This window comes from Otolemur garnettii, unplaced genomic scaffold (genome assembly GCF_000181295.1).
Source record: "Otolemur garnettii isolate 467f Iridium unplaced genomic scaffold, OtoGar3 scaffold00024, whole genome shotgun sequence".
NCBI lineage: Eukaryota > Metazoa > Chordata > Mammalia > Primates > Galagidae > Otolemur > Otolemur garnettii.
This window is the reverse complement of record NW_003852419.1, coordinates 8,718,746-8,732,406: the sequence shown is the minus strand read 5'-3', so window position 1 is coordinate 8,732,406 and position 13,661 is coordinate 8,718,746. Positions and strand designations below refer to the sequence as shown.

General features: G+C 37.4%; 1 protein-coding gene across 4 annotated transcripts in view; it reads left to right on the top strand.

Moving 5' to 3' along the window:
• NRXN1 (neurexin 1) overlaps positions 1–13,661 on the top strand; it is a 690,023-nt gene that overhangs the window by 72,560 nt on the left and 603,802 nt on the right. For all 4 annotated transcript variants that reach the window (XM_023512121.1, XM_023512126.1, XM_023512122.1 and 1 more), the window contains 2 exons: positions 3,522–3,905; positions 11,466–11,669. In XM_023512121.1, the coding sequence (XP_023367889.1) occupies positions 3,522–3,905; positions 11,466–11,669 (588 nt within the window). The remainder of the gene's footprint in view (positions 1–3,521; positions 3,906–11,465; positions 11,670–13,661) is intronic.

The following is a 13,661-nucleotide window of genomic DNA, read 5'->3' as shown; positions in this document are numbered from 1 at the left end:
TCAAACGCAGCCCTGACCAAATAAAAAAGTAAAATACCCTAGGAAAGTATCTGGGATTCTTAAGTCGTGAAGTATAAAGCACTGATTTAAAAAAGTCCACAAACATGACAACTGTCCACAGATTAAAACAGCTCAAAAATAACAATGTCTGCGTCAAATAGTTATTTAATTTACCAGAAACTTCCAACTGTAATCATAGCAGATGGAGTAAAATGCATGGAAGAAACAACTTATTTCACTATCTATGTCAGTTTTTATAGTTCCTGGAGAAAGATAAAACGATCACCCATTAATATACCCAGATTTTTTCTTTCTCTTAAAATTCTTTTTTCTTTTTCTTTCTTTTTTTTTTTCTTGCAGTTTTTGGCCAGGGCTGAGTTTGAACCCACCACCTCTGGTATATGGGGCCGGAGCCCTACTCCTTTGAGCCACAGGCACCGCCCCTCTCTTAAAATTTTATTCATAAGATTTATTTGCCAAAGCTTTGGGAAAGTTCTTACTTTCTTTTTATTGATCTATGCAGCTACAGCAACTGCTCGATTGTATTCAGTTATCAGTGAGCAGGTTTCAGTATTCATTTGCTGTGCTCTCTGTAACCACTGCCTTTATAACTCAATTCAATAAAATGAATACTTGGGAGCCTTGATATTTAAATTTCACTATGCTCATATGTATGTGTTAAATTGGTTTAAACTAATTCAGATTCTGTGATGACTCTTTTGCTGGGTGAATCTGCCCTTTGAGTCATATCCATAGGAAAATCATTAAGCAGATCTGGGATTCAAATCTTATTTGAATTTCAGGAAACATCTATAGTCAAAAATATAAATATCTATTAAGGTTTGAATCAGTAATAACATTTAATTGTTATTTCAAATCATTTTTATATTGTGAATCTTCAAAATATAAAAATAATTGTTTCTGTCCCAGTTGAAGTCTACACTGCCTGTTTATTTGCATCTCTTTTGCTAAGATTTTCTAAAATATAAGCATGTGTGGATTAGGGAAGTGTGTAGATAAAAATAGTACTTGATCTTCAATCATGTTTTCTTGCTCTTAGAATGTTTGCAGAATATTCTAGGGAATTATAGCCAATAGCTGCATTTGCCTGACGTGTCCCAACTTTGAATCCAGGGCTAAATTTAAGGTCTAGTCTTTCTTGACTTTATATTTGAGATGATGTTAGGATTCTATTCCTTTTTCTTTCTCTTCTCTGTTGCACTGTTTCATCTTTCCATGAGAACTCTAAAATTGTGTCTGAAAGGGATGACAGGGAACTGTGGGAGAAACATCCTTATCTTAGATCAGTAGTTCTCAACCTTCCTAATGCCATGACCCATTCGTACAGTTTCTGGGAGTCGCGACCACAGGTTGAGAACCACTGTCCTAGATGATAATCACTTCTCAATCTGCTTTTGGAATTTACAACTTGGTAGTTGGTTCTGGAATCCGTTTGATGGGTCTAGCATTTGTTTTAATAAATTAATAATACAGTAAGAGAAAAAATACAAAAAGTTCTATTGTTTTTAGGAAGCCTTCTTGAACTAATTAGAAAACAGAATAACATCCCTTTCTCTTTAATCTTAAAAACATAAATCACTGTGTTGCCTGCACAGCACCCTTGGCTTTTTATGTTAATATGTGCTTTCTTAAACAGCTAGTTTTCCTTTGGTCATTAATATTCACTCTCATAATTCTCTAACTTATATTAGCTATCGCAGAGGATAGGGACCATCTGTGACTTCACTTCTCAGGGCTTTTGGACTGTGTTGTACACAAAATGATATTTTAAAAAATGCATGTAATTGGTCATTCTATTTAAAAGAAGAGTCACGTTCTTTCTCAATATTATATTATTTCTTTTCCCCCAAATGAAATCCTTATATTTTTCTAAATAGAATTTTGTGGTCCTTACATGTTTCTAGATGGGAATTTTCTTTTAGGTGCTTGCACAAGTGAGAACAGTAAAAATGCATTCTTTGTCCTTTCCCTTTGGCTGCCTCCCTCGGAAATCCCCATTATGCTCCCCTCGTGGGAAGGCCAAAATAGCAATGCCTTTGAGTGTTTCTCCCCTAGGAGCTTTTTCCATTTCTTTCTGTGAAGGTCTAGAGATACAAATGTTTTCTTAATGAGTTGGCTGCCTGGGCAGTCTCTGTTAGTGGCTTTGTGCCCTTCTCCCTCACAAAGACAGATCCTATTACACCCCCTAGATCGAGGGCTGCCCGTCCGCTGGGATTTGGAATATTCGCAGGTCAGCTTCACATCCTTGGGCAGCTATGTTTTCACTCGGGCCAGGCTTTTCATATTCTGCATCTTCCTAGACAGAAGCTACCACTTCTCACCTCCTCTTTCTGTCCCCACTTCTCTGCCCTCCTCTCCTCTACCTCCTGATCTATCTTGTGTCTGCTCCCTAAATTCCTGAGACTCTGGCCCCACCTGCCAGCAGACCTTTTCTAACACTCTTTCTCATCAGACTCTTCCTATTCTAATTTATAATCTAGATCGGAAAAATAATATTAGATCTATAGAGTGTCCTCTTGAGGTATTTTTACAAATGTCTTTCTGGAGATAGAGTGTCGGTAACACTTTTTGTGATCGGATAGTATCTACGCAAGTTTTGATCAGGAATGTGCTTTCAGTCTTACAGGTCTTCTCTTCTTGATGGATTCCACACACATTTTTCCGTGGCTCTAAAATAATCCCATGTAGATAGATTTTTCTCCTTAGCATTTGTAGTGAGGAAAAGAAAACCTTGTCAATTTAGATAATAACTAGTTTGGTTTAAAAAGAAAGTAAGCAATTGATTTTTCTCAGTACCTTCATTGAGATATTATGCACTGCTGATTGTAGACCAGACACTTCACTAGTATTGTTTTATTTAACACTCAAAGCAACCCTACGAGGTAGGTCATGTTCTTAATGCCCATGTAATGGAAAGGAAACCAAAACCATAGAGGTTAATCAGTAAATTCATACAGTTAGGAGTGATAAAATTGGGTTTTGATGTAGGGAATCGGCCAAACTATTGAGCTAAATCAGAGTAATCAAATCAGTTAACTATTGGGACTTATCGTCTTTCCTTGGTTTTCAGATATATACTAGCTTTAAAAACAAGCACTGACTAATAGGAGTCTGACTTTCTTCCAGAAACTGATACTGAATGCTGGTTTGTTTTTAATCCATGCTTATATACAATACATTAACATAGCACTACTGGCTGAGGTGTTAGAGGCTGACAAAACAATTTGTTGGCTGTACACTGTGATTTTCATACTCAAGTTTAAATGGAACCATTTTGGTTATAATCTGCTGTATTTCTAAAGTTACTTAATTCTGAGGATTTTTTTAATTACAGGAGTAATTAAAAGGTACTGGGAAGTACCAGGCACTGGGGATAGAAAGAATAAGAAATATCTGCCTTCAAGGAGTTCACCCTTAAGCAGACTAAGGAGAGAAAAGGTGATAATTAGAACACACGGGTGCTCTGTAAAGACCTGTACATTCTCTCGTCTCTCCTGTAGGTACCATTTCTGTCAACACACTGCGCACGCCCTACACCGCTCCTGGCGAGAGTGAGATTTTGGACCTGGATGATGAGCTCTACTTGGGGGGCTTGCCAGAAAATAAGGCCGGCCTTGTCTTCCCCACTGAGGTGTGGACTGCTCTGCTCAACTATGGCTACGTGGGCTGCATCAGGGATTTGTTCATTGATGGCCAAAGCAAAGATATCCGGCAAATGGCTGAAATTCAAAGTACTGCTGGAGTGAAGCCCTCCTGCTCAAGGGAAACAGCAAAACCGTGCCTTAGCAATCCTTGCAAAAACAATGGCATGTGCAGGGATGGCTGGAACAGATATGTCTGCGATTGTTCCGGAACAGGCTATCTTGGCAGGTCTTGTGAGAGAGGTAAGATTCCCAAATCCCCGCAGCCACCTCCCTGAGATGCAACGTGCATTAAATGTTGCCCTTAAACATGAAGTGGCCATTGAAACGTAACATGAGCCCTGCTGAAGTCAACGCTCTCTGCACCCTGAGCAGCCACACTGAGGTGAATTGCTGATGAGCCCTTAATGATTTTCAAAGGCACAGTTCTTTAAGTACATTTCAGGACTGGAAATGTAGATCTTTCATATCCTCAGGGGTATGAGCCTAAGCCAATAACTACAGTCCCTTTGGCCTACTTTTTAACTTTAGGACACTATCCAGTAAAAGCGACATGAATTCAATATATTTGTGATCTTGAGTGCTAACTCCCATGTTAAGAAACAGCTTTTGAGGGAAGCTAAGCTGTGAAGTTACATCTTTCCTGACACAATTGGGTGAGACTTAAGTTAGCCTCCTCATGCCACTTCACTCAGCTTCCCCAACAGGCAATATTGCCCCTGAAAAGTAAGCTGATTTTAAATCATCTAAGGTATACCCGCATTTTTGGAAGTGTACCCTAATTGTAAAAGCCCTCACCTTTGCCAATGACCTAGCAGATTGGCAAAGATTCAGTTACCTTTGGCTACTAAGATTTAGCTGTGCCTAGTGAAATTCTGAGTAGGTATATCCTCTCTAACTCTTAAGAGGAGGCAAGGCTGCAGTTTTCTTTCTTTTTTCCCTATTCCTCTACCATTAAAAGGAGAGTCATTAGGGTAAGGAAGACTTAAGAGTGAGAGCTGTCACAGCTGAGCTATAGAACAGATTAAGGTAACAAATAACAAAACAAAAATAATAGTCCTAAGCTTAGTCTTTCATTGGCCCAATGTTCCAGATCAATGCCTTTAGTCACTTTGTCCAGTGTCCCTCACTTATATTCTTCTTCTTCTTTTTTGTTTTTTAATTTGAGAAAGAGTCTTACTCCTTCACTGTGGATAGAGTGTCGTGAGTCATAGCTCACAGCAACCTCAAACTCTTAGGCTCAAGTGATCCTCTTGCCTCAGCCTCCCAACTAGCTGGGACTACAAGTGCCCACCACAACACCCAGCTATTATTATTTTAGGGTTTTTGTTTTGTTTGGGACGGAGTCTCAAGCTCTCACACTGGGTAGAGTGCTGTGGTATCACAGCAACCTCTAACTCTTGGGCTCAAGGGGTCCTCTTGTCTCAGCCTCCCAAGAAGCAGGGACTAGAGACACGGGCTAATTTTTTTATGTTTAGTAGAAATAGGTCTCATCTTGCTTAGGCTGATCTCAAACTCCTGAGCTCAGGCGAACAACCCACCTTGGCCTCCAAGAGTGCCAGGATTATAGGAGTGAGCCACTGTGCCTGGCCCATTGTCACTGAAACAATGGAAGTAAAAATCATTATAAAATATATTGATGAGTTGCTCTCTTATCCTTGATTAGATATGTAGCCTAAGATTACCTGGCATCTATTGTTTGAGATATGAATACTTAGGGTTTTTTTTTTTATATTCTTAAAGATAGTTTAGTTCATTGAACCTAAATCTTCATGGAGAATAAACTGATTGTTTTGTAAAACCCAAAATTGAAAAGTGACTTCATTTCCTTACCTTAACAAGAAAGTATATAAGCTTATCAGTTTTATGAACACTCTTAATACATATTAATAATTCTTAATAATAAATTAATAATAAAACAATATATTAAACAACTTAGCAAACTGCTATCCCTGTTTTGCAACATACAGTTAGGTAGGTCAACAGATAGTGAAGTATTTTATCACGTAGCTGTATTCGTTCTCCCTGTTACAGTACCTAATTACAATTCCTGTGAATTATAATTACAGCTTAGCTTTTTCTGTGTAATTTGGTTTGTGTATATTCTTTATAAATTTCTTCTTCGCTTTTTTCCCCCCTAATTCTGGCTTATGTTTGTTTAGCTTGGTTTCTGAACATTGCCAAAAGAGGGTGGGTAACAAAGCATAACATGAGATTAGCAGACCCGCATGACTTAAAGTTTTGTTTTAATTTTAATCACTCAGAGAGCTGCCAGGTATTCAGATGCCTCTTGGTTAAGTGAAGCTAGAAAAGGATATAACTCAACTGCCACATGAATTACAAAAACGTTCTGTTAAATATGCATGGTGTACCACCCTGTGGCAATGTTCTGTTACTACATATGGCAAAAATAAAAATGGAAATGGTAGAGCTTTCTGAGCCAGAATGGAGGAAAGGGAATATTTATATATTGAAATAATTAGGAGAGATGGCAAGCATATGTAGATTTGCAAATGAGAACTTAATAGCAGACTTCGTCGCTGGAATTCGCCACACGTTTTTATGTGACAGGAGCCTATAAATTTCCAAGGCTTTCTTTATCTCCAGATTGGATATACGTTGAGGAGAAAATGGTCGTTTGGGGTGATTCCTCTTTCTGGACCACCTGAGTGTATTTTAAGAAGTCTTTGCTTTTCAGAATTCATTTCCTTGCTTATATTATGGCACATCCTGAGAGCCAGGGATATATGGGATGGTTGTCATTTTCAATACCACAAACTCTGGCTTCTGTCCAGCTCCCAGGTATGTCCTAGTTGGGTAAACACAGAGCAGGCAGGACCCTCTGAGTTTCTAAGTCCAGAGAAAGAGCTTCAAATGAGTTTCTTGTACAGATGTGTTCTTTTTTTTTTTTTTTTGAGTCTCACTATTTCATCCTCTGTAGAATGTTGTGGCCTCACAGCTCACAGCAACCTCAAACCCTTGGGCTTAAGTGATTCTCTTGCTTCAGCCTCCCAAGTAGGTGGGACTACAGGCACCCTCCACAGTGCCCAGCTATTTTTTTGTTGCAGTTGTCATTGTTGTTTAGCCGGCCCAGGCTGTGTTTGAACCCTCTAGCCTGGGTGTATGTGGCCAGCGCCCTACCCACTGAACTACGGGCACCGCCCTCCATATGCATTCTGATCACATAAAGCTAATCAAATGAGATGATCAGCAAATCTTGAAATGAATAAAAAGAGTACTTACAAAGTTTTTGTTTTATTCTATGTTTTATAGGAGAATAATTCATAATTTGTGAAGATAATTATTCAAAGTAATTAAAAACTTGTTCAGGTCCTTGGATATTGAAGCGTGGGGAATGATGTTGCAATCATAGGACATTTTCATCCTGCATTAAGAAAGTAAAGGGTTTTATAAAAAAGAACAAAATATTTGCTAACGTAGACAAACAGAAAAATAGTACTTTGCCTAAGTTAGCAAAGGTCCTAAGCAAAGGTCCTGTAAGAAAGAATAATCCAGAAATAATGCTCAGTGAATGTAAGTTAAATTTAGCATCTTCACTTCTGCTTTCCTTGTAATAAAACTGAGAATTTGTGGAGACTGGATCATATAGAAATTATTCTCGGTTATATTTAAAACAAGAGCTTTGATATAATCTACTTTGTACTTGTTTGTTAAAACTCTCACAGATGGAGGGACAGATGTCAGAGCAATATAATTTGGCTTCCTGTCTGATTTTCATCGTTGATCACAATATGTGACTGCCTTTCGGCAAAACTGAGCACAGGTGTACGCTTTAGACTGCAGCATGGAATAATGCAGAAAAGCAAATTCATCAAACTTAATGACAAGGGAGAAGGAGATCTAGAAGACAAAGTTGAAGCTGTTTTCCGCCCCCACCGGGAAGCGTTGTACTGAAATTAGCCTTTTAAGGATTCTTTTATGTTCTAAATGGCAAAATAATTTTACTAATGTGAGGGGATGCTGTCAAATAGCATAACCTGCAAATATCAGAATGCTGTTTACTGTTTATTTGGAAACTCTAGACGACGACCTTGTGCACTTTCCACATCTTCTCTAATTAAACATTAACTGTAATTATGAGGACTCGCTGAGGCTTTCATTTCTCATTTATCAACAAGTTATTTTCACATTGAGAATTACTTAAAATGCCACTCAGGGGCACTCAAGTTTTATTATTTTATTAAGTTGTGTTGGTCCTGCAGCTTTTAGAGAGTGTTAAAGGTCAATGGTTCTGATTATTTTCCTATCTAAGCTGTATTGCACAGTGTATTCAGGAATCATTGTCAGTCATCTGTATTTCTAAAAGGATATGCCCCGGCTTAGTGTTCAATCAAATTAAGCTACTTTTCATAGAATAATAGGGTTTCAAATATGATTATCCAGGGCAGCGCCTGTGGCACAAAGGAGTAGGGTGCTGACCTTATATGTCAGAGGTGGTGGGTTCAAACCCAGCCCCAGCCAAAAAAACTGCAAAAAAAAAAAAAATATATATATATATATATGATTATTCAGTAATAGAAACTAGATGTACAGATTAAATAAATAGAAGGGGAATAACATGGTTTTCATGATTTTATTTATGTGATACCCAAGTAACTTTCTTTATGTGATACCAAAGTAACTAAACAATTGATACTGGCTTTTAAACTTTTATCAGGTATTTCTTGCCTTGTAGATAATGACCGTGATTGGCTATAGTTTAGAAAAGTAAAGATAAAGTTTCTTTTAAAATTATACCACAAACACATTTTTTTTGCAGCGTTCACTACAACTTTATAATCATGTTTAATTATTTCTTGAGACACTACAACTTGAATATCTACATTAGCCTCTGGTTTGGGTGATTTTTCTAACATTTAGGAAACGTCTCATCTAATTGGAACAATATGTGATACGATGTAGAACCACCATATTTTAAGAAAGTCATGTCATTTTCTTAGCACATAGGCCGTTGTGTAACCCTGGGCCCCTATTTTGAGAAATACACACTGTCTTTTCAGCCCAATTTTAACCTTTAAAGTAGACTGTTTAAAATATTTCTTTTCACACACATGACACAAATTAACTTATTCCATTAAGTTAAAATGGAATAAATACCTAATTTATTTGATGAGCATTTATGTAAGCTTGGTACCCAATTTGAAATAAGCTTTTTCATATATACACATATGTGTATATGTGTGTGTGTGTGTGTGTGTGTAGAGAGGGAGGGGGTACTAAAAAAGTATACAGAGTTTAAGAAAGGAAAATAACATATCAACATTATAATGGTCAATATATTCTGATAACACAAGATGAATACCAGTCATGTTTGAGCAATTCTTATAATTGCAAAAGTCAAATGTGAGCTAAGTATTACAAATTCAATATAGTTTTTTCTTTCATAAAATGTGTATACATTTTTGGCACCCTCTGTGTGTGTGTGTCTGTGTGTGCATATATATATATATATATATATGCATATATATGTACACATATACACACATACATGTAACTGTCAATTTAATAACTATTTATTGAGGCTCACTTATGTGTCTGGCATTTGGGGAGCACTTGGTGCTGATAGAGCAATGTGTCTGAAAGATGAATCTCTGCCCTAAAGACATTTATACTCTCAGATCAAACTCAGAAAATACTATACAATCAAGAAATGGTACTTTTTAAAAATGAAGTGATCAACAGATATAGAATAACTGGAAATAAGAGGAGGCCTCTCTGGAATAACAGTTGACCAGAAACCTAAATGCCAAGGAACCAACCATTTAACGTTCTGGGGTAGCACGTTTTAAGACAGATGGATCCACAAGTGCAAATCTTCAAAGGAAGCATGAAATTTGTGTGTCTGGAGCTCACTAAAGCAGGGTGGGGGTCATACTGATCTTTGTGGGTTAAAAGAAGAAGTGCAGGTTGTCTTCTAATTACAGTAGGAAATTATTGGGGGAGGGGTATAGTTTAAGCAGTAGACAGAGAGAATCTTTTTTTTAGAAGTTTAGCTTGGCTGCTGGGTGTAGGGGAAAGAGTAGAACTTCATGCCATTAAGAGAACTATCACAGGGGCAAAGCTGAGTGCCATAGATTTGAGATATGGATTGAAATTAGAGCCTGAAATTAGAGACTTGTAGACTTGAAAATAGATTGGACATGGTGAGAAAGCAAGAGAAAAGTCAGAAATGTTTGGGTCTCAACAATGGGAGAATACCATTTACTGAGATGGTGAAAATTGGAAAGGGAGCACGTTTTGAGTTTATTCATTTTACAGGGAGTGAATTAAGAGTTTAGAAAGGTATCATATTGCAGTTGGAGACATCGAACAGGCAATTGGTGACAGAACTCAGCAGTGAAATCTGGACTATTGATGAGCGTGAGGAGAGTGGGAATTGATAGTTGACCAAAATCTCGTACGTCAAGAGGTAGATGGAAAAGAGAAGGGAGCCAAGGATGGGACTTGAAACACTCAGCACGCTGGGGTTCTGGATGCACGTTCAACCCCATGATGGCAAAAAGTACCAGTCAAAGTCGGGCAGAAAAAGTATTTGATGGTCTTGACTTTCTGAAAGAAACTCGCAAGGCCACCACTTCAAATAGAGCCTTAATGATGAGTAGAGTTGTATCAGTGAAGTTAATTGCTGTGCCATGTAAATGGGAAAAATAATGAGAATTGCCTAGTTTATTTTAGTTCCAGGTGGTTTTTTATTTATTAAATGGAGTTCTGAGTTATTGGAACCAATGAGAAAGCAAAATGACTCATACTTGTCTTGCACAGTTCACTGCCATATGGTGGGTAACACCAAGGGGTGCTGTTTCTTAGAGCAGTTACTTTGTCATGAACAGTTTCTCTGTTCAGTTCTTCGTGTATTTAATGTCACATGAGTAACTTTCTTGTAAAGACCATGCACCTGGGTTTAATAACACACGTCTTTCCAGTCTCCTCAGCCCCATCTGCCTTCTCATTCGGTATAATCAAGGCACATTGCTATTGACATTGGTGTGATAATTTAATATATTTAGGACAGTAGGATTGTGCTTATAAATAACTTTTTCAGTTACCCCTTATCTGTGAATCAGCTTTAAAATGTAACTATACTTTGTGCCTTTGTAAAAATTACTTTGTTAAACATAATGCCTCAAAAGAAGCATCATCTGTTTGCTAATGTCACTTTTTCCATTCTCTTTTGGCAAGAGTGAAGTAACCTAAGTCCTCTGTGTCAGTCATAGTCCCTTTTAAATTTTTTTTAAAAAGATTTTTTTCTTAAAAAAATCATTTAGGGCAGAAATTTTGAAAAAATGACAATAGTAACTTCTCTTAGCCTATGAATTTTTAAGGCAAGCCAATGAGGTTAAGTGGCCTTCTAGTACTAGTGCCCTCTTACTTTGCAGAGGAAGAATTCAGAACCAAGGCAACATTGAGCTAGTTGGGGGGCTCTCCATACTAATATGTAAATATGCATTAAATAAGTGCTGGTCTCTCAGACCAGGCTTACTCTGTGACTATGCAAAAGAATATGATCTCTGTATTTGAGAAGGGAGACACATATAAGCATTAATATCCAATAAGATTAATGCGAGAGGTGCAAAGTGTAATGGGAACAAAAAAGGAACTGCTAACATTTGTTTACTGTGACTTTTATTTCCACTTTCTAAAAACAAATGTTTATTTCTGAAGATGAGCAGATGTTGTAGTATTATATTCCACCTAGAAGTCTTTACTAGATCACCCTTTTCTTTTCCAAAGTATAAATGCACTCTACTGACCAAGAACTTTCTGTTCATTTTCCGTCTATAGAGGCAACGGTATTGAGCTATGATGGGAGTATGTTTATGAAAATCCAGCTCCCAGTGGTCATGCACACGGAGGCCGAGGACGTGTCCTTAAGGTTCCGATCCCAGCGTGCATACGGGATTCTAATGGCAACCACATCTAGAGACTCGGCAGACACACTGCGCCTGGAGCTCGATGCTGGGCGTGTGAAACTGACGGTCAATCTAGGTAACAACTTGCCTTCCCCCACTGAACTAACACTTTTCACTTTTTGTTCAGTTTTGCCTGCAAGCATTTATCAAATAGCCTGTCTGCCATGGAAAGTTAAAACACTTAATGGTCTTATTTCCATCTTTTAAAATAATCTAGGTTTGTTTGGGCATCTTTTTATTTATTTTTGTTGTTGTTGTTATGTTTAACATAACTTACCGTTTTGTGATTCCTACCACCGAGGGTTCTTAAAAGGGAAGCCGTAACTTACCAATGAAGTTAATGAAAAATATAAATTGTTAGGCCTGACGATACGTCAAACCGAATTTCCTGTTGTTACATTTACTGACATTTTAATTGGTTATAAATGATTTCCTTGCAGATAAATAAAAATCTGTTTGCTTAGATAACAGTCACACCAAGTATCCAATTTCTTCTCTGTTTCTAGACCGACAGTTCTCTTACTCTTTTCCTTGGGCTTCTCCTTTGAATCTTCCCCTCTGTGGTACCTCATCTTTTCTGTTTTGGTGTACGGTGTGGTGACAGTTTGCTATCAAACAACGATCCGTGACCCTTCAATGCCCAAAGTCTGCGGCCCTCAGCAAACAGCCATGAGAACACGGAAGACACAGGCTCCTCTACAGAAAGATAATGCTTTCCTGTGGTATCAACACAGTGTCACCACAGCAAAACTTCACCAGTCGGGTTGAATTATGGGGAAAAGCCAAGCTGAGTCAAGAAAAAGTCTTACATTGTAGATTTAAAAAAATGTAAGCTGTTTTTTATCATTTTCAATTAATAGCTTTACACTCAAAAACACAATTGATAGCTGGAAAGATCTTGTCCAGGAAAGGGCTTACTAGGCTTATTTTAATGATGAATACGAATTAGCCATAATTAGCACTTCTTTCATGCAAATTGTGCCATGAATGTATATGAAGTGCCTGAAATTAGTTTTCTTACTGAAGGAACTTGGCCTTTCAAAATCTTGCTTATATATATTTTTAAAGATTTTTTTTTTAAAGAATAATTCTATTCATACTGAAGAATTAATATTCTGCCCAATAAGTTTCACTATTAACCTTAACTCCAAATAAGAGGAGTAAAAATTTATGAGGTTTTACTGTATTTCCTGAAAGTGTTAAACACATACAGAAATGAATAATCAGAGAGATAAAAATAAAATTTGAAACCCCATAAATTTCCAAAAAGAGTAGTAAAACCTGGTAAGGTATTTGAGGAAAACACACCTACATTTCCAAATTGTGCTGGGCAGAATGCTAACTCATACAATATAAAATTGTCCCATTGGTAGCTTATTGCATATAATTACTTTTAACTAATATTAGTGAAAGTAAGTTAAATAATCAGGTTTTTTAAAACACTAAACACAGAGCACCTCACTTACTGTTCTGTTAGAGTTCCCTCTAGTGTCAATGACAGGTTACTACAAGACAATCAACATAAATTGCCTAATTGCAGTAAAGGGCCTGTTAGCCAAAGTGGAAGCCCCCATGGGAAATTTTCAACAGCAAAGCATTCTGTAGAAAGAGCGGTGTAGGTGCTGGTCCTTGGCTGTTTGCAACCACTTTTCTGATGCGGTTGACGACACATGACAAACTCAGCTATATGGAAACAGAATCTAGGTTTATATTTTTCATGTTCCCCAAAGGCATTAACTACTAAAACTGAAACCAAACAGATCTATATCTCTATATAAAACAAACAGGAGCTATTCCATGTAGTCTTTTAGAGGGAACCACTATAATTACACCAGACATTCTGTTATTATTGTAGCTACTTTCATATGAAACAAGTATAAGAAGGGAAAATCAATAGCCGTGTTAACCATGACACTTGTCACATAGAGATAACATTGTTAGCTTCTGAGAGAGGCATAGTATTGCGTATTACGAATAATGACTATTCTTTTGCACCAGAGTTTCTAAAGAAGACAGAGAGTCATTTCTTTCCTCCTCCAATTCATACAAAGTATGGAATCCAGCCAAT